Raw genomic sequence first — 21842 nt, 5'->3', positions numbered from 1 at the left:
ATATCCTGGAAGGAAACCTTTCAACAGAAATAAAAGGGAATTAAGGATGAAACACAGTTTTAATGGTAATGAAGGTGAGTAAAAACATTGAATGAGATGTATAATCAGGATTAAAGACTTGAGCAGGGAGAGAATTAAATGGAAGAACCACATCTGCATGTTCCATGTTGCCAATATGCCAAGGTTGTATCTGGAGTCAAACTGTGTCCAGAGCCATTTAAGAAGACAGCCTGCAATGCAGTATTTCAGGGACAAAAAAGGAAATAATTTCCAGTGTCTGAACGTACAGTGTTTCTCTCGTGCTGTAGAGGGACTGCAGGTAGCTATAGCATGCCTCAGAGTGCAAAACATTGCAGGAAAGACTTTCAGGGGTTTTCAGTAAAGTGTTCTGGCAGTGATGGAGGAAAGATCAAGAGAACCAAACATAAGACTCCTTGGCTCAGAGATGACAATGACAGTCTACACGTCTCCAGAGTGTGTGAACCTCAAAGAAGAGAAGTTACGAAGAATGGCACGTTCATGCTGGGCATCTGTAGGAGTGACTGAGCAAAATGATTACTAGGAAAACTCAAGTCTGGGAAAAGGCCTCCCAGAGAAAATACAAAATAATTGTTTCAAATAACACAGTTCATCCTTTTTGGTGCTGTGGGACAGCTGGAAGTGCAATGACACTTACACTAGCCACATACTAAAAATAGAATTTGCCATCAGTCAGTCTCTTGGACCCTCAGCCTACATGACTGTCACATCTCCCACACCCACAAGAAAACTAAACTGCTAAGTTTCAGCACCTTCCTGGCATGCTCATTCTTCAACCCAGTTTTAAGCCATGGTAGAAAAGGCAGTGGGACATACAGTATTGTCCTGGGGTTGTCTGACAGACACTCTGGTCCAGGTTAAAAAAAGAATATTCTAAACTGACAAACACATGCAGAGGATGGCCTCATCTGGACTTCTATCTGGTGCTTCTGCAGCTGTGGGACCAGTAAAATTTTATTCTCCCTTTAAGTGAAGTGTTAAGATGACTAATAAACACTTGTGCCATATATGAGCCGTCATAACTGCTGTGCCCAGGCAAATGCCATCTGCACCGCCTTGGGACGTTCAGCGTAAGGGACACTGAGGCTTAGATACAGATTGAAAGTTCAGTTCCAAACAAGCAAAGGAACAGCAGCATCAACACAGTAGTCGTGAAGGCTGCAGCTCTGTTCAAATAGGTTCTTTTTTAGATGACCATCTTAATGTATCCTGCAATACATTCCTGTAGGTGGGTTTATGTGTGAATAAAGAACCTGGAAAGATTAATGAGATGTTCCATAAATTATTTCCAACCTAAATAATGAATCACACACTGGAATAACAGTCTTTGCTACTTCTCTCACCTCCATCCTGAAACTTGCTCAACCTTTCAAAGTAGGATGATATAGGAACTTGAACAATATCTAGAATTGCCAGCAGCGTCCGGGTCAGTCTGAGAAGCTCACTAAAACTGTAAAAGCCAAAGTATATGAGGTTTCGAGCCAGATGTACCACCTACGAGAAAAAGAAATCAAAAATTAAGGAAGTATCAGCAACCTCTGCAGTATTCAGCTGTGCAATACTGTTGCATTTCACACAGCAGCCTTCACAGAGATTCAGTTCGAGAGTGCATTAAAATTAGTACAAGTCTTTCCACTGGTTTAAATGGGCCTTGGACTAAGGTCAGTGACATTATTGTTTTTCAGAGTTAAACAAAACAATCAGTCTGTCAAATTATAACAGAGAGCAAAACCAACATGAGATTTAGGAAGGCTTGAAAGGACACAGATGCATCTGGGAAAATAGCTAAGATCAAGAAGAAAGACTCCAGTAAATTGTTTAAAGAGGCAGCAGCTGTGGGGACAATGGAAGTCAGAAGAAGAGTGAGATGACTGTGGTAAATTTGAATGGAGGTGATTTCACATGACCAGAGGCAGAAGCAACAAAGCTTGCAAGGTAGGTTGGAGGAAGAACTATAAAAGCTTTAAGCATTTCCCCTTTATTCAATGTTATTTGAATCTAGAAGATTTAGGCCTATCTAAAGCTTCTGTCAGGAATATCAAACAATATTTAAAACACAGGATTACGTTATTCAGAGTATTTCCTTCAGTGTCATATCTTACACAGAGAATAGTACTTCCTTAGATTGAAGAACACCTGCAGGCTAATTAACTAATATGGAGAGAAAGGGCATATGGCCATTCACCCACACACATATCCCTCTTCTTGCCACTGAAATGCAACCACCTCACGAGAAGGAAGGAAGAATACAACTGTTTGAGAGCAGACAGTAATATTATTTCCTGCAGTAACAGTCATCACCAAGAACACTGGAATTAGCAGCTGGTGCTTCTCTAGGACATTTTACACCAACATTTATTCTTCATCTACCTTTATTTTGAAAGAACCAATGTCAGCTTATCTGAAATGAGGAGGAGTACTGTAAGTAGGATGCAGATAGCTGAGAAGTACCTCAAATGTAAGTTTATTTTTCTCTTTGTCTCCAAAAGGAAAGGGTTGATTTACAACTTCTTTCAAGTACTCTTCCACAAATTCCATAGTTAACGCAAACTTCCTCTTCATTTCATTCCTCGAAGAGTCTGTGAAAGAATCATACCTACAACGCAAGGCACAGAAGGAAGGAAAATTAAACACTTCTAATATCAGGATCAGCTGTCACTAAAGAAAAAACAAACCAATCACAATGCTATGAAATTGCTGTCAACTCTCTGTAAGAAGAAGGGGCAGAGGTCTGCTGATTCTTTGTAGGAACGGAAAGAGGATACACAAACCTTCCCTCCAACAGTACCACCAAGGGTTGCAGTGAACAGGAATAACAGCGACAGGAAAATATTACAGTTCTGGCAGATGGCACTCTTGATGTGGGAATTCAGTAAGTCACTAAACCTCAGCTGTCCTCTCTACCCATCAGCCAGAGTTTACTGTTTTCGCAAGGAAGACAGCAGACCAGGGAAGCAGCTCAGGACAGTAAGCCTCCTCCTCTGCACCACCAACTAGGACTGATTTTTCATATATGTCAAAACAGGCCTTCATCTCACTAACAGAAGCAATACTGTCTGCTGCACTGCTATAGTTCTTTGTCTCTTCAACCTGCCTGGGTCTAGCCTAGTGGCACTGCTTAATCAATTAAGCCAGAGGGGGTTTCCAATGAAGTCAATGGGCCCTTCTCCCATATTAGCACATTAAGTACTTTGCTGGATGGAAGTCAAAGCTTCTGTGAACTGTTTCTGGGGCAACAGCTGTACCTAACTGTAAATTCTGGCTTTCCAACTGTGGCTTTCAGTTGAGCTGGGAAGTATAAAACTGAGTTCAAGCCTAGTAAACCTGTAATGTTAGACACAACTGAATTACTTCAAGTTCAGCTGGTCTGAGGAAAGGCCATTCAGTTTTTCCCCAGCTTGTTCCCTATAAGAACACAGTGGAAAATGAAATTGAAATATTTCCATTTAAAGCTACTCATGGAAGTTTCCAAGAGTAACAATTACTAGTAGCTCTGTGCTCTGCAACAAAATACCTTTTCAGATACGTGTTGTGTCAACATTAGACATCTGCAACCGTTTTGTTCTGAGACTAACTCTTACAAAATGCTTTTGTATTTTTATTAGAAACACTTTCAACTCACTCATGAATCGTGATCTTAGTAGGAATTTCAGTCCACAATCTGGCATATCTGACAGGTACCACAGATTCCTGAGGATCTCTGTCCACATGCATGTGTAGCATCAGCCGACAAAAAGAAGCCCGGAGGTCATAAGGGAGGCTTTCATCAGACATACATCGTAGGATCAGGTCTACTGACAGCTGTGCAGAAATCTGGTTGATGGCGAGATACTGGCGGTCGAGGCACATTCTTGCAAAGAGATTCAGTTGATACCTTAAAAAACAGTAATAAGATATGGTATTCAAAGAAATCAATTGGAAATGAAACAATGTACCTCAGAATCTCACTTTACAAGCCTAATGTCAGCCTTTCTGATATAAATCCTAAAAACCAACAACAGTGACTTTGCTAAGCAAGGGATCAACTTGCCATTAAAAATGCTAACGTCAGGCTCCAGCTCCCATGAAGCCTGTGCTCCCTTTGAAACTCAAAGGAGGCATTGACCAATGGAAGGCTGAAGCATCTGAACTGTTTGTTTTCAGTCAGTGTAAGATACTGTTCCATGATCCCATTTCCCCTCTAATTCTCAGGACATTCCTTCCTCAGAGCATGCCTTGCTTCCAGGGCAGCACAATCTAAAAATAAAGCCTAATAAATAAAAGGCAAGAGGCAAAATGATAGAAAGTTACAAAGAGCTGTTATGAGCAAAGGAAACTCAAGATTTGTCTGGTATAGACAACAGAGATTGTGATGCTTCCTACAGGAAAAACTTGAAATAAACTTCTAATCCTAGTTTCTGGCATGACCTGGCTACCTTTTTTGATATTGGCAAATGAACTGGATAAGACAGCACCGGGGTCTTCAAAGAGTTTACATTTTCTTTCATTTGAATAAGCAGTTTTACCTGTAGTAGGTAAGAACTTCTAAATCAGCTTTTGTGCCCTCCTTTGCCTCCTGAGCCAGATGCCTGATGGCTTTGCCATGAGGCTCCTTGTTACTGTCAATCCAGTAAAGCCACACTTCTTCTTCATCTATGTCATCTGAGATGACTGGGCATTCCAAGGGATTGTCCATTTGTGTTGAAACCAGCCTGCAAACAAAAACCATTCACAATGGAGCCACTAGCAAATTGCCACAAATATAACAACAGAGTAGATAACAAACAGGTGTGTTCCAGTTATAGATGCTCACTTGGTCTGAATGAGAATGTCAGCATTCCCTGGGCTCAGCATAAACTTGCAGATGAGTTCCTGAGTTACTGGTATTGCTGTGGTGTTAGATACACACAGGTCTGACAGATAATCCAAGAATCTGCAGTCAAAAAATCACAGATGCAACAGAACATAAGACTTAAAGTACTAGACAGAAACACTGCAGTAGAAATCTCTAGTAGAAATCTCACTAGTATGCTCAAAGGAGCATATATCATAAGATTTATCAACATATGATCTTTGCCGATTCATACTCTTCCAACTCACAACAGATAAAGATGAGTAATAGCTTTGAGAGTCACTTTAAATGGTGCTGAGCAATCAGTCAGGGAAAGAAAAATATCCCAAGTGTGACACTTCTCAGCAAATCAAAGGCCAAAGAGTTGTGCCAGAACTTAAGAGCAGCCTGAGGCTGTCTTAAGTTTGGCTGGCAGAGGAGCTCCACTGAAGACCTTCATCCTTGCCAGGAACCGAAGGCAAAAGCACATGTTCTCACTCACCTTCCCCATCAGGTAACATGTGTCTCCCTAACCCAAGTAGCAAGGAGATGTTACTTGTGCTGGAGATAGCTGTGTGCCCTCTGAGGAACTCCACTGCACTGGAGGAGTCCACACCTCTACCTTTGAAAAATGCCTCTTAAAATCTCTGAAGTGACACAGACAACAGTTAGTGAAGAGTGAAGATCTGGCAGGGCTTGAAGACACGACCTCTGTATTCAAAGAGGTTGTTCCACATGAAGCAGAAATAACAAAACCTTTGCATGGAAATCAGTTTCCTATGAATTTGTCACTCAAATTTAGGTCTTCTGTAACAAAGTTCACGCTAGGGCTTTCCTTGCAGTTGGGATATTCATTAGGTTATCTTCCTCTTGTTCCTCTTTCAAGGATTCCTCTGTGTGTATAAACAGAAGCCCGAAATGCAGCCTTTGCTCACTGGAATATAAAAAGGGCGTCTTCCCTCTATGTAGCTGCTTCATGACATTCATATGAACTGAGTATCTCTGAGCCCACCACTCCTCTAGCAAACGTAGCTAAAGCCAAGCAAGAAGCTCAAGAGCTGGTGGGGGAGCAGATATGAGTAGACACACACACACAGAGATCATATATTCCCTTAGAAATCCAGGTAAAAAAATCTGACCATCTACTATCAGCTGTTCAAGGATCCAATAGCTCAAACCTCTATAGGTGATCATCCTGTAGAGTATACTGCCAGAATCCTTATTCACACCAGCAGTGCTGTGGAAGTCTACAAGACTCTCCATGAAAATAAGTGTCGTAAAATCAAGCCTTTACTGTTCAGATTGCGTCATCTTGGCAAGGTACATTTTTAAAACATTTATTCCTCTTAGACTTCAGCCTTAAAGAAGTGAATACATAGCACTTGCAGAATGTAGTTATGCAACGAATACTATGACATCCTCCACCACAAAAAAATGTGACATGCGCCTGTCAGTAAACACTAGGACCCTTCAGCACTGAGAAGAAGGAGCTGATCTCACGTGATTTCCTCTTAGCACTGACCAAACCCAACAGTTTAGCATGGAAGAGGCAATGAGATTACAGAGTAAGTCAAAATGGGTGCATACATATAGCGAATAATTGAAGCAGTGAAGCACGAGGGCCTTGAGCAATATCCTTAATCGCTAACAGAAAAATGGTATTCTCAATTACAGAGGACATTATTTGGCCCTCAGTACATTAATTTCTTATGTTTCTATTACTTACGGTAATTTTACAACTGAAAATCCAATGAAAAAAACAGATAGACTTTCCATTTAAAAAAAAAATCCATTTCCGTTATATTCTGACCTAAAGCTAATAAAAAAATTTTCCAGCCGAATGAAGTTCAAGTCCAGCATTTTTCATTTGGAACAAGATCTGGTCTACGACACATCTTCACTGGAATCTTCACTGCCCTAGGACCCTTTCAGGTTTGATCTGGAATCAGAACCTGCAGGGAAACTGATACCAATAAAAGCTTAGAAAAATTGGTATCTGTGTAATGTGCACCAAGATTATTAGCAGGGGAACCAACACAAGTGGCAGTTTCACTGAGAAGCTTGCAGGGTTGTAAGAAATTAAAACTTGTTTGTTTCTCTTTGTTCAAATCTGAACTAAAACCAAATTTTCAAAACTGTCCTGTAAAGTATAATCCCCCTCTTCAGTAAACTCTAGTTCTGAAATGCAGATATGGACAAATCCCAAGAATTACAGGTAGTTCTGGTATTTTCTAGAGTGACTCTGTACATCTGTGTTTTTTGTCTGCCAGGTTAAAAAAAAAAATAGACTCGGAGGAAGAGACAACAAAACAATGAACAGCAGGCAGATTCACAGCTACTGCAAATATAAAAGCTATCAATACAGACAAAGAACATTACATGGACCACTTCAAACCTTGGCTCTCGATTTCTCCTGAGTAAATTAACAAATGTCTCTATTTCTTTAGCCGTGATGTGTTTCTCTAGCAGCTTTCGGTTGTTGTGCAACAAAGCTGTGATGGTATCTTCTGCCAGGATATCATAACCAATCTGGGACTGCATGACGCAGAAGTTCTTAGCAATATACTCCTGAAAAAATGAAAATTCCCATGACGATCTGTTAAGCAGTCACGTTCTTCTTTTAGAACCAGAGGCATCCAGCTTAATTAGCAATCAAAACAACCCTCAAAACTTTCCTCTCTGAACTGGCCTGAACAAAAGAACATCTGAACACCTGAAATATGTACAGCAAGAAACACATTCAATATTAGGGATGACTAACTGTTCTTATTCTCTCATAAACCAAAGGAATGAATCCATGAAAATATATACAAATTTCAGGAAATGGCAACTAATTTTTTAAAAGGAAAAAACAAAAGGTTTTTATAACGTTTAAGATTTTTCTTTCCCAAGTCTTCCCCTCCTGCCTTTCTCTCCCTTCAAGACAGAAGTATTTCTGTAAAGCATTAGAAAGAAAACGAAGAAGCCACACATAGCAGTTCAATCTTTTATCTCTAGTCCCTTTAGTCCTATGAAGTTAGTGCAGTTTTCCCCACTGCCATGTGCAAAGCACTTGACACCATGTTCTGAAATACTTGCTCACAGGGAGTCTTCAGCAGTGGGAAATCAGATTCACTGCCATCCCTCTATGAATATTTAAGTAACAGAAGGACAGTTTTGCAGACTTCCCACTTTATAATCCAGCATCCAAGAGCATAATTTTAGTAAGAGAAAGCTCATGAATGAAGCAGTGGACCCCAGTCTCAGTCTGTGAAAGTACAAGGTGAACCTATGATATTCATTGCTGATCATCTGGTTCACATACAAATGCCTACAAAACAAAAACACTGTTCCTCAGCACGAGGCAGTATATGACAGTGACTTCTTCCTACTAACCTACATAAAACCCAGTCCTTTCACCGTTACCACAGAATCCCACTTGTAGGCACAGAGAGCAATGTCAAACCCCAAATACATACTTATAGAAATCAGCAGGAAAACTGTCTTGAATACCACTGACCTGGTTCTTCCTATAGTCCTGTTGGGAATGTCTGAGAACTCTGTAACATAACCTTAACATGTATTTGTAGGGGGCATATCTCTGGTCACCTAGGTCTTCAAGTCTCAGCATCGATCCTTCACCTTTGTCTTTAAAAGGAGCTTTGAGGATGCCAAATATCTGTTCAAAATCAAAATCACTGAGAATGAAAATCAAACCCAGATTTTTGCTTAACTTATAGCTGTCAATGGAAATGTCCTCTGACAGGACCAGCACAACAGCCTTATCAACCAAAGTCAGAAGTGAATCACCACACTTTTCTGCATAGGACTAAATACAAGTGGGGGCACAATCTCAGACATTACAGCTTTATGCGTTTAGCTTTTCATTTCCCACCAGCCTGATTGACATTGCTTTCTCTTCACTGCTATCCCCAATGTTAAACATTGTTAGTTAAGTGCGTTAATGTTGGATAAATTAAGGATGAAAAAAGACAATACTGGCTACTGTCTAGTTTCACCCTTTTCACTTTCTTTTTTTATTTATTCCAGCAGGCTACTTAAAGAGAATATTAATTTTGATTTACATGCAAGTTGGCCCTCATACAAAGTCAGAGATCCATAAGGGCATTAGAATTTTTCCTGTATGGGGAACATTTGCAGGATTGGGACCATGTTGCAAGCTTATTTAAAATTTCATGAACAATTTGCTATTAAATGTAGTCTTAAAAGTCATCAGGATTACATGAAACTAACAGCCATCAGACATGGACCCTTGGGCTTCTATCTGATTCACAGACCAAGAGGTGAGCCTTGACCAAGCAGTGTCCTATCTACCTAATCCAATCAGACACAAACCCAACATGGCATAAGACAAGTTACCTAAAAATAACATTTTCTCAAATCACTCTCTCCTACAATGTTTGTAAATACAAGTAAGTTATTAATACAGTAGGACATACCTGAGCCAATATATTTTGTTCCCTCATTAATTTTTGTCGTTCCCGGTTTGGCTTGGTAACGACCACATCCAAAACTTCCTGACCATTATTAGGCACATCAGCAACAAAGAAAATGAGATCTTCCAGTAACTTTGTTACAAACCTAGAATGAATAGACAGATCATTATCATATACAGTCATTCAATGCTTGCTAGGATTCATTAAGAAAGAAAATCACCATTTTAGAACAAGCTTTATCTAGCACAATGGAACTTCAATCACTGCAAGGTTAAGTTTGACATGTACTTAAGGATTCCAGACCTCAGCTCAGCAGAAGCTTAAATCTATCACATGGATGTTTACCAAGGCATTAAACAACAACCAGAGGGAAAAAGGGAGAAAAATACAGAATGCTGGATTGATGCAGAGTATTCAGAAATCCAAAATCTATACCAGTTGGCCTCAAGGCCCAGGAACACTAGAAAGACACTCTTACACAGCCTAGCAAGGATTTTTATACTTCATCACAAACATGGGTCCATGAAACACGATGATGGACTCAGAATAGAGGAATAAAAAGATTCTGCCACTAGACAATTTCCCTACCAGCACAAGAAACTATTGAAAAATTACTGTATTTGTTTCGCTTTTTGCTACACAAAAGATTTGGCAGAATGAAGTGCTAAAAAGGACAGAGGCAGTAGTATTTCCTTCTTTCCTACCTTCAGAAAATGCAAAAAGAAAGAATACATATACAAACACAAAAAGAAAGTGGTCATTGCCTCCTTGTTATTAACATACCTCACAAGGCTTGCACAGAGAGAAGTATGGATGTCTGCAGATTTCAATGAATGTCCCTTCAAAGAACTAGCAATCTTTTACAAACAAAACGCGGCTTGTCTCCTACCTTGCGGAAGCATCATCTGAATTTGGACAACATCTGGTCTATAACAACTAAACCTGTAGGCATGCTATGAAAGTGACAGGAAGATGCTCAGTAGAGTCTCAAAGTCATCTCTGGGAGCCAGACACAAAGCCTCCATTACCCAGAGGAGGGCTGGACTGCTCAGCTAAACCCTCTGAGCTAGCTTTAGTTTTAAAAATCTTAGCCCACTGGTGGAGAACAGCAAGGTCCCTCCCAACAGAAAAAGTAGAAAAGGCAGATGTAGGATAGAGCAACCAGTAATAAACTGTTGGGACCCCTACCTACCTAAGCAGGAAGGTAATGAGACAGGGAAGAGACAGGTTTTTTCCAAAGGAAAGTCACAGGAACAAGCAAATAATGGCACTATTCTGAAACCTCTCTGAAATGTTTTACATGTGTGTTATACCAGTCTGTCAACATCACGACTTGACAACACTGGGTTGCAGTGACACAGCAGTGCAAGGTTAATACAGGGATGTCATACCTTTATTATGTTGTAACCCTCTTTGGTTCAAGTCAATCATGAAATGGCCCATCAGCTTTTCAAGGCTGAGTACCAACAGCCAGGCCACTACATATCTGCCTGTTATGATAAATCCTCCACCTGATATTAAACCATCTGGTCTAATTGCTACTGACAACCGACAGCAAAAATTCTGTTTTATCACCAAAAATTAACATTTTCAGCAAAAAGCTGCATATGATGCATGGCGGAATAGAAGTTACAAATTAACACTGCCAGAGATGCTGTCTAATACTCAGTTTAACCACAGACAGCTGAAAACAAATAGCGAACTACATCACTGGCAGTGGGATATATTTGGCTACAACATAAAACAAAATCCCTTAATTCAGGGGTGGGTGTGAAGAACAGACACTCTAATAGCGCTAAGCTGAAACATGGATGAATACAAAGGGTAAACAAAATTATGTAAAATAGGGAAAGAGAACAGGGAAAAACAGAAATAAAAAAGGAAAGGGACTACGGGGGCAGCTTCTTGGTCACTCTCAGATCTCCTTCTACTGCTCTCACAGTATGAATGCGCAGTACAGTGACCTCCACACAAATCAAGAGTCCTGCCATGCTGCTCACTGTATAGATGGCTTTCTTCTACATGGGAATCAAATGCAATGGGTCCTCATATTACAGCTCAGAAGTGGCTTATCAAAAGAAATTAAGACAAACACTTTACATTTGCCTAGGGAACTGCCCATTTATTTATGTGGCCAGCGAGCTGGGGAAGTGCTGTTTATCCCCATTTTACAGATGAGACACACAGACCTGCCTGCGGCGCGACAAGGATGCTCTGACAGAGATGTTATCTAATCCCAGGTCAGCACTCTCTGCACTCCAGTGTCATCTGCAAGTCACCCCTGTGTCCACACAGATGTTACTAACTTACCCATTACTGTGACGTCATGATGTCATGAGTAACCAAATACCAATTTAGGAGGGAAAAAAATAAAACTCACTAACCTCCTTTCATTCTGGGTTATCGTTCCATTCTCCAGCTTTTTAACAGTTGATGCTAGAACCTTGTTCGCATCATTGGCAAAGTCCAAGTCTCTGACCTCAGACAGAGGAACCGATACAATGGCAAAAGCTTCCTTGTCCTCTTTTGTTTGGCACGTCCCAATCTGCAATAGTTTTTTGTTTAATGTAAGTAATTCTCTTACCTTTATCCTAATTATGTATATTTTATATGTTAGAATTGAGATCACCAGTAGAGAACTTGCGGAATGAGTTTGGGATTTCAACCCCAAGATATATGTGTTTACCTTTAACATCACAGGCCTCTCTTCATCAGTATCTATTGGAATGCTGGTACTAGTGACCCAAGTGTTTGTGCATAAATGCCTCAGTCGGACATATGAGTTCCTAAAGGAGAAGAAAGCAAACAAGAGGTTAGATGGATCAGCCCTGAGCTGAAGTGGGAAGGTGAGATGCAATGCAGCACAAGAGGTCTTTTCCAACTTAAATGATTCTATGACCATAATATGTGACCTGAGGACATGAGTCACACAAGCCACTAGTAATAAAAGGTAAGGGAGATCTAAAAGATACTGCAGTACCCTTTTCCCTTGTCTCCTTCTTTCTCACCCGGAACAGAGCTGCAACAAGAACAAACAGCATCTTGGGATTATGCAGAATGCTGTTTTAAAGTATTTATATAAGCCTAGGAGTAAAATATTCCTTAAAGAAAAGAAGTTTAAAAGGAAGGTGTTAAAAATCCCATTTGAATAGAAATACATTTCATGAATAAACCCAATTCTTTTCTTATTATTTTTTTCCACAGAGTAATGAACCCCTTCAAGTTGCCACAGCACAAAAGCCAGAAAGTAAAACTGACCATGGTTTCACAGCCTCACCATTATGATCTGCAAACCCTTGTTCCAGGGAGCAAGCATTTACAGTACCAGTTCTCAACTGAAAATCAAGTGAACAAAGAGCAGACATGACATTCTTCTAAATTCTTTCCATATGATGATCTGTGGTATTATCAAAAAAAGCAGAGCTGAGGAATCAATTACAATTTTTACTCTGAATTCTATTTTTTTAAATATATTCACTGTGGTCTTCATTCACGCTCTCCTTTTCATGCTGATGGGCTTTGAGTATTCAAGTAAGCAAATCATCTGGCAAAACTCAGCATAGCAAATACACTTCAAAGCTGCATACACCAGTATTTGCGGATACCCAGCTTCATACCAGCGGATACCAACGGAAATCCACCCTCATAACAACTAGCCCCAAGTGTCTACATGCCCATCCAGTCACAACCAACACCGTGTGACTTATCTAGCCAATCTCAGCTAAGCAACACAGCTGAAATTTCAAATATTGACAATTAAACCCCAGAAGCCACTTGCTGAATTCATTTGAATAACAAATGTGTTCAGTGGCATCATGATCCATCAGTGACACAGAAGCCCAGTTCACCATACATGTTATTTTGTTGGGAACCATTCAGTTAGATCTATTAGCAGTACAGTTTTTTCAAACAGTGCACAGGGCTCAATTCTTTCCTTATATATATCTGTGCAATATTTAGCTCATTACTTTTCACAGACTCTCTTTAAGTTCACTTGCTTTATCCTTATCATTATTTTACTCAGTCACAGCAGCAGTATCATGTTTTATACATCCCTTATTTACCCACAAACACTCCTCAGATTTTAACTGAAGGATAATACTTGCTCGTGTTTAATTTTTTCTGCTTTACTCACCAGCATAATGCCAGGAAGAAACCCTGTCAATGCAGCGCTATTTTTTGCCCCTTTTTTTTTTCGTGCCTTTTTTTTATTACCTTGGAACCAGGCAATCAGCTCTCTGAAGAGTGGTGGCATCCAGTTCAAAGAGAGATGCGATGTCATTTCCATGTGGCACAGAGACCAAAGTATACATAATCTTCTCCCCTGCTTGGCGTTTCTTCTTTGAAGCAGGAAGGTCGCCGTCTCTCTGCTGATTAGGCACAAGGGTTATTTGCTTGCATGAGGGCCCATTATAAATTCTCCAATTACTTTGCGGACAACTAATACATCTAAACTGTATTTTTCTTTTTTTACATTCTAGTAAGAACGTACCATGACTGGCTTTTGAGTGTGCAACAAAAGGATGCACTTTGCCCCAGGCACATGGGGTCTCAGACAGTCATTATAACAACAGCAGGTCACAAGCTACAGAGAGACTGCAGTACCGTATACATTATTACTTGACACCTACAACTTCAAAAAACCTGCGGTAGTGGCAGACCCTTCACTCCCAACAGATGTAACTACACAGTGCTCATTTGGAAAGGGCCAAAGTTAAAAGAAGAGGACTAATGAAAATTGGACTTTTTAAGGGGGGTGGGTGGAGGGGGGGGGGTAGTGATTTAAGAAAGTAATAAATTTGCCTAAATCCACCGTTATTTTCCTCACATATGGTCAGAATCACAGCAGCACACTTTCCAAACAGTGCGAGCCAGACTATCTGCTCCCTGAAGATCAACTTGCCATTGGAAGACAATGACACAAAGCACCAGCCAGATCATATTAGAAATCTTAGCACAGGCTGATAATTGGAGGCTGGTTCCAACACAGGTCTGAGTTTGCCCACTGCAACTGGAGAAGCTTTTTCCCTTCGAGGAGCCTAGCTTTCAAGTGATAGGTTTACAGATTTGCGCTGGTGCCTCAAGAGACGCATGTGAATCTAAGGTGGTGATCTTCCTCCCACCATCTGCTGAAAGTCCGTGGGAATTTTGTGACCCAGCACCACTAAGCGGCCATCTTCATCTTTAGTTACCTGCATACTTTTTGTCTTCACAGACTCCAAATGCTACCTTCCCTAAGCATGTATCTTTGCTTGAAGGAGCAATTTGGAGTCTGTGCCCGTAACCATGCAGCAACCAACAGAATTACTGGCATAAGTAAAAGCTGCTCCTCTGGGGTGCGGAGTTACACATATTACAGAAGACTAATAACCAATTAAGAGACTGGCAGCCCAGGGCCCTTCACGTACACAAAATATATCACGGAGGGAGAGGAAAAGAGTAATGAAGAAAGCCAAAAGAGAAAAAATCAAACACTGGTAACCTAACATACTATTATAATGATTTATAATGCACCACTAGGGAAGAGATGTACAAAGCAATGTGAAGAGGCTAGACTGTACTCAGTTTGCATTAGTACCTTGATTAAAACCAAACTGTAAGGGATAATCAAGGGCAAAGCTTTGATGATTCATATTGCCAATTGAGATTAAGCAACAAAATCAAGGATGAGTGAAACTATGTACGAAATATCTAGTTATCATCTCATTTCAAGGCACTTTGTGAATCCTTCCAAAACATCCATTTTTTCATTATCAAGGCCAAAAAATGCCAGCTTTGCTTCCCATTACTTCTGTCAAGGATAGAGACAGTAGGAAAAAAAACCCAGGAAGATGTCCCCTCATAAGTTTTTCTTAGGGTCATCTAGTCATTAGAGTTCTCTCACTAGTTTTTGAGAGGAAGGTTTGCTGAGACAAAGGGCAACATTCTCCTGTGCTTCCTGTACAGATGAGTACAAGAGTAAACTCATCTGGCAATACTCACATCCTACCATATCCCACGCCCAAAAAAATATTAAACAAAATCACACAAAAAACTTAATCTGTATGTGAGGATTGAGAAAACAGCAATTTTTTTGTCATTTCCATACATGTTTTGTTTTACATACTCAGGAAGAGACCCAAACTGGAAAGGCCAGCAAACTACACGAAAATCATCTTAAGAGCATAACAGTGAGTCAGAGTCTAACATCAAATGAAAATCTACTTCCCAAATTTCCAAAGAAAACAGAAAACCAGAAAGCCAGTTTAAAATTTATTAATTTTAACCATTAATTAACCATTAATACCAATTTTAATTAATACCAGTTTATAAATTAATAATTAATTAATTATTAATAGGGTGAATAGCACCAAATAGTTCAGAACACCATCCAGACTTTCGGATATTTCCCATTACTTACATTCAAATCTAGTTAGGGTTTCCCAGAAACTACCCACTCTACTGTAATTTCCAAACCGAAAAGACTGGTACATAAAAAGGCAGGACACATAATTTTATGCCAGTTTTTTCCCCTGGGCCTCTGAGAAAGATATGGCTCTGACCAAATTATGCAACAATATTCTACTCTGTGTTACTAAGTTTTTTGATCATCAGTCATGATATAATGTGTGACAATCCCGAATAGGTCATTATGTACACGCACAGATTTCTATGAAAGTAGGCAAAGCCAAAGGCAGGTCTGCTGTGCTTCAGCAGTTCACGCTAACCACTCGCTCTGTGGAGAGGGTCATTGTGCAGTTTGGGGCAGACTCCATATGCTCACTAGTCTCCCCAGCCATTGTATAGATACAAGCAAGTGACGGAGTTGGATCATCAGGCCTAAATCTCGCCAACCAGGCTCAGCAGTTGTCAAATCACACCTGGTATATATGCAAGAGCTGGTTTTTAACCTAAAAAGAAAGTCCGCTTCAACAAGACAGTGCCTGCAACACTGCTAACTTCAAAGCTTAGCTGAGCAAAATGAGACCTGCACAAGAGCTGTACAATAGTTCCAGTCTGGACTCCAGCAGAAACCTCAGAACTCTCCTTATAATGTTATTTTAGGATCTGAGACCTCACAACCCAATCTGGATTATGGGTGTTAAGCACTAGCCTTGGAAAAAAAACATGTAACAAGAAGTGACCCTCAATGTGACAGCTCTGAAAACAACTCATATACATAGAGTGTGACAGAGAGCAATACTTTCATTGTATATGAACATACATGGATTTCTACTTATGTCTGAATTTATGTCTGAGTGCGTGTGCACATGCCTCTGTATGAGAGACACAGAATGCGGACAAAGTTTCTTACGATTAATTAAATTTAGTAAGCAGTCATCAGAATCTGCACTTCACATAGCCATATATTGCATCAGCACATGAGTCTATATGAGGATGTGGAAAGAAGTGAAAGTATTACACTATTTAAAATTAATTAGACAATATGATCAGCTCAGAAGCAGCACTGCATTCCTAAGCAAATGATAACAAGATGACATTTGCTCAGGTGAGGAACTGGCATATAAGCAGATGCAGTTAGCAAAACTGGACTCTGAAGAGAAGGGAGGAGAAGAATTGTAAAGGGAGTCAAATGGAGAGAGAAGAAAATTCAGCTTAAAGCAGCATGAAGAGGAAGCCAATGGACACTCTCAGAGATGTTGATGTGATCAGTGACAGCCAAAGGAAGCACCCCTAAGACTTCCAAAAAAAAAAAAAAAAAAAGGCAGGTGAATTACATGCTAGGAGTATAGAGAAGAAACGCAAGAACCGTGGGTAAAACAATATTATCAAACACTAAATTCACTGAGGGAGAAAAAAAAAGGTTTGATTGTCCCAAACTACTGGCAAACTAGTGACAGGCTGTCGCAAGTCAAATCAGATACATATCCCAGTTGAAAAAGGTGGAATCACCTCACTGTCACGCACTGGTTAAATCACTCAAGGGATGAAGGAAATGCATATTCAGCTCCTCTTCTGCCTGGCAGGAGTTGAACCTACATCTTCCAAAAGAATGACCTGGTCCAAATACTGGGTGGTACAAAGAGCAGAGTCAGCCCACTCTGCCCAACAAAACCTAAGTGTCCACTTGGCTGGAGGGCTGTCAGCCCCCCCGCCGCCAGTCCCGTTCTGCAGCAGTAAAGCAAAGCACACTGCTCACAGGCGCAATGGGACTTTGCCAGGAGGGGGAACTGAGCGTACCCCTAGCACACAGCCAGCAGCCAGGGCGCTCATCCAGGTGGGACTCATCTAGGAAAGCAAAGGCTGACAGTTAAGAAGAGTTATCCTAGTTAGTGAAAACAAACAGCCACTTTGGTGAGGAGTGGAAATACTGATCCAGGCTCACAGCAAAGTCCGTAACTCCTGGCCTACCACCTGATTTGTAGTGCATCATACCAATTTTAAAAGGAGCTTAAAAATCCCAACACTGGCATAATATAAAGTTTGCAATTTGAAGGGCAAATGTAACTGGAGACAAATCCCATATTATAATCAGAGACAAAATAATCAGGTACAATCAGATTTATCTTTCTTGAGACTTCTAGCCCAGCAGATAACCCTTCTTCACAGCTCTTAATATAATTGGCTAGTAATTGTGACCTCCCCCAAACCCCCATTATTCATCTCAACTGGGTATCACATTTACATAGAGTTTTGCTTACAGAGGGGCCTTCATTTCAACTGCAAAAAAATACAAAAACATGTCAGACCTGAAATACCTTTTCTTTTAGAAACCCGATCTACAATTCCAATTGGTGAAGGCACCTCTTGTGGCATAGAGACAGACAAGGATAATGCCCTGCTCCTGCATGAATACATTAAGCTGCACCACAGATTTCAGCAGAAATTAAATTTAATAGCAGTCAGAGTTCTGAAAATGCCTGTTAAATCCAATACAATGTGGTATCTCAATATGTTAACCCAGTTTAGAAAGCTCTTACAAAACCAGCATTTTCACAGAGCAGTAATGTGAGCAGAACTCCATAGGTTAGATGATTTTAAAAATTCTATATGAAAAGAAAATCGAGTAAATTAATGGCCAGCCTTGCTCCTGCATCTCACGAAGCCCTGGCAGACAGCACAGCAGTTAGCCTCCTATAACACCTTCACTGTTGACTCATTTGTGAGTCACCGCATTTTTAGGAGAGACATCACGTTGCAATTCTGTTGTTAGGAGCCAGAGACATTCTGTAAGAAACAATGTATGCGTTTTCAGAGCTGATTCAGACCTGTGTGCAGCAGCAGAATAATAATAATGTGCCGGCATCCGTGTCTTCCCTTCTCCCCCCAGCCTCTCAAGTAGTCTGACTGCTGGCTTTATATAAGCCAGCAACACTGCCATTTTAAAGCTGATGTTTTGGGGTTTTTTTAAATGTTTTTCAGATTGTTGATTGCCAGGTTAATTCCTAACCAAGCCTTCAAAAAAAAAAATAATTCCCCAAGCCTATTCTACCTGTTTAAACTGCATCACCTGTGTCCCGCATTGTAAAATTTTGATTAAACAAACTTAGTTGCTGGAAGGTAAAATAAAATTTTGAATCAAATAATTTACAGTGTTTATCAGAAAAAAAATCACCTGGGTTGGAAGCAAGAAAGAAAACTTTGAACTGCAGAGCTGTTTGGAATTTATAAATATAGATAAACAGAAGTCAAAAGAAATACATCAAATTGTACCTATAAGTCCAGGGTAGAACTGTCCAACTTCTTTACAAGAAAAGTAAATGCATACCAGTCTCAATCCTAAGAAAAATCTCAGCAATAAAAGCCAGATTGGAACTGGCTAGGATTAGCACTCTCTCATGAAAACACAGACAAATGGAGTTAAGGTACCTATCCAAAGGCAGTCTTTAATACTAAGGCTCTAACAAATGCCAGGTTCCCAGCTGTTCTTGACATATCCCCAATGTTTATAGCATTCTTCTGGATGTTGCATGTTGCTGTGATTAGAAATAATAGACTACTTTGCAGCATAAAATACACCAATTTTGGATTTAATGGGAGCTGTAACACAGAGCACTGCATTTTCATGCACAATACACCACTATCTCCTAGACTTCAAGAGATGAGGAAGCCTTCTTTTGATAAGGTCTTTAAATCACAGAAAGATCTTCCTATTGTAAAAAAAATAAATCTTCTGGAGTTTAGATGTGAGAAAAGTACGTATAAAGAATATTAATTAACTCACCATAAGGCCAAATTTTACCAGAAATAAAAGCAGTGTTTCACAAGACAATTTGGCTGGGTTCTCAAGAAGCAATGAACAATGAACCGCAGTCCAAACGCAGCTTTAATGCTTGGGAACAAAAGTCCTGGTGACTTCCAGTAATATTTATGTTCTCTGGAGCCAAAACCCTTTTAGACTTTTGAGTCACTTAGACAAGGCAGAAAAGATGCACTTTGGCAGAACATAGGTGCCTATGCCCACTACTGCACCATGGAACATCCTTCTCCATTGCTGCTCCCTAAAATTCAGTTGCCTAAGCAACTGTGATCAGGACTTGTAAGCCAGGCAGCAAACATGCACAAGAAGCCCTATCATACATTTAGGAGTCAAGGGTTGGCACAAAAGGCACAGATGGTTAGGCTGCCTTTAAAACCCAGATGAAAGAGAGGAGCTGGTACCCTTTTATCCAACAGACTAGCAGAGAAAAGAAAAACACAGGCTGCAGGCTCAGTTTCTTCCTTCAGGTATGTATCTCCCATCTCCCTGCTACTCAGACTTCAAATTTTGCTGGGGTAGGTCCACTTCACCTCCCCTTCCAGAGCAGATTTACTTCACAGGCAGTATTTCAAAATTAATTGCTTCAAAAGATGAAAAAGAAGATGCCTTTGCAGTGAATCATTTAGGCAGTCACCTGGCAGAAGAAACACTAAATAAAAAACACGGAGCAAAGAAAGTGTGTGCGCTCTAGGTTATATGCATATTGGATGCAAGACTGACATAGCTGGCCCTTAAACAACTGCAAATACTGTAAGAGTATTGTACTTTTGAGGGACAATTCAAAACACCACACCAATGTAACATTAAAAAAAAATCCTGCACAGGGATGTGAAGCTTTTCTGCTCAGTTGCTCAAGGCCAGAACAAAGGCTTAAAATAGCCACTGCTGACTCATGCTGTTTCCAACAAGACCATATGGGGGTGGAGGATCCAAAGGGATTTCTACCATGCTAAAAGTGCCTGTAGGCTTGGATTTACATGGAGGTGCTACCAAACATTCTTAGGAGTTCCTTCACAAAACATTTTTCACAAGGAAGTGCTGACTGCATCAATTAAAATTTCCAGAGAGAAATCAGTTTTGATCATCAATCAGTTTTGATTAGATTTTCATTGGAAGTATTCATCTAATCTCATTTATCTGGTCTGGGGGTTTAGTTGAAACCAATACCCAGGAGTATTAAGTCAAACTGCTACAGAAGTCACCTTTAACATTCATGTTCAGATTACTCTTGTGCCTTCTTCATTACCCAGTCCAGGGAATGTTTAACTATTTAGATGAACTGGAATTGCTACAACTGGAAACCCTATACTATATTTAAATTAGTATAGTGTAGTATAATAGGATTGGATCTTCGGTGGTGAGAGCCTACTATCTATCCTACACAGGTTTTCATAGGTGTTACTTCAAACTAGCTGTAGTCTGGTTTTCTGGGCTTCTCACCCATGAAAGGCTGGAGCCCAGTAGATACATTCCAGGGGTATGCCTGTCTTTTTAACTTTCATCCAACAGAACACAAGTTTACACGCCCTGAGACTGCTCTGCAAAGTGAATTGGAGTGTCTTAAAAAGGGAATAATCCGGAGATTCAGAAGTGCTGTCATGGTGTGAACTACAATGTTAATGCAGATGCAAGCCTATGAGATGAGCTCCAATATTTACAGAGCAAAAGCACAAACCCAGGCTTTTCCAAGCAAGCACCTTCCTCACTAGGGTATTCTAGAACTTAGCTCAATTTCCACTCAAAAGCTCCAAGGGCTTCAAGTGTCATTCCAATACGGATGAGAAAAAAAATGGTGGAACATCTGTATTTTCATGAGAGAAAATTCTCATTTCTCTGGACAGCTTAGCTGTTATTGCTATATTACCATTAATACGAAATACCAGGGAAGATGGAAAACCAATGTCGCCAACTCCTACAAAAGTCTCCATTTTTATTAAAATTGCAGTCCCGAAGGCATGCAATTATGTAAGAATCTTGGGTTTCGTTTCATGAAAAATAAAAAATTCTTCCCTGTACAGAGAAAAACTTGAAAGTGTGTCCTCCTAAAGAACAAAAGCCAGAAGGCAAAAATAAACTACACTGATTTTTTTTTTATTTTTTTTTGAAGAAGACCTCGATGTTTTCAAGGCAATCTCATGAACTTGATGGAGGAATAATTTCAGGGGGGGACTATTTGTTGTCTCAGTAAGAGTATGATACTCCCAGGGTTTTAGCTCCACTTCCTTCACACGTTATCAACAACATGTCTGGCCTTGCCTCGTTAGTTAGAATAAGCTAGCCTGCTCTTGACATTGTACAAGGCAAAGGCCATTGCCTCCTAGGCAAAGGATCTAAGGCCTATGTCCAACCCGTCCAC

At 40.2% G+C, this 21842-nt stretch overlaps 2 protein-coding genes across 4 annotated transcripts in view; one reads left to right on the top strand and one right to left on the bottom strand.

The window, feature by feature from the left end:
- Positions 1-21842, top strand: part of LOC308065560 (uncharacterized protein) — a 185967-nt gene that overhangs the window by 55659 nt on the left and 108466 nt on the right. The window lies entirely within an intron of this gene.
- ITPR2 (inositol 1,4,5-trisphosphate receptor type 2) overlaps positions 1-21842 on the bottom strand; it is a 269466-nt gene that overhangs the window by 179111 nt on the left and 68513 nt on the right. For all 3 annotated transcript variants that reach the window (XM_080392861.1, XM_080392862.1, XM_080392863.1), the window contains 11 exons: positions 13501-13655; positions 11972-12071; positions 11670-11830; positions 9289-9430; positions 8349-8507; positions 7245-7417; positions 4832-4951; positions 4545-4730; positions 3662-3913; positions 2491-2635; positions 1383-1533 (listed from right to left, as the gene is read on the bottom strand). In XM_080392861.1, the coding sequence (XP_080248987.1) occupies positions 1383-1533; positions 2491-2635; positions 3662-3913; positions 4545-4730; positions 4832-4951; positions 7245-7417; positions 8349-8507; positions 9289-9430; positions 11670-11830; positions 11972-12071; positions 13501-13655 (1744 nt within the window). The remainder of the gene's footprint in view (positions 1-1382; positions 1534-2490; positions 2636-3661; positions 3914-4544; positions 4731-4831; positions 4952-7244; positions 7418-8348; positions 8508-9288; positions 9431-11669; positions 11831-11971; positions 12072-13500; positions 13656-21842) is intronic.

This window comes from Falco punctatus (assembly GCF_963210335.1).
Source record: "Falco punctatus genome assembly, chromosome: 6".
NCBI classification, from domain to species: domain Eukaryota; kingdom Metazoa; phylum Chordata; class Aves; order Falconiformes; family Falconidae; genus Falco; species Falco punctatus.
This window is presented reverse-complemented; position numbering and strand designations above follow the sequence as displayed.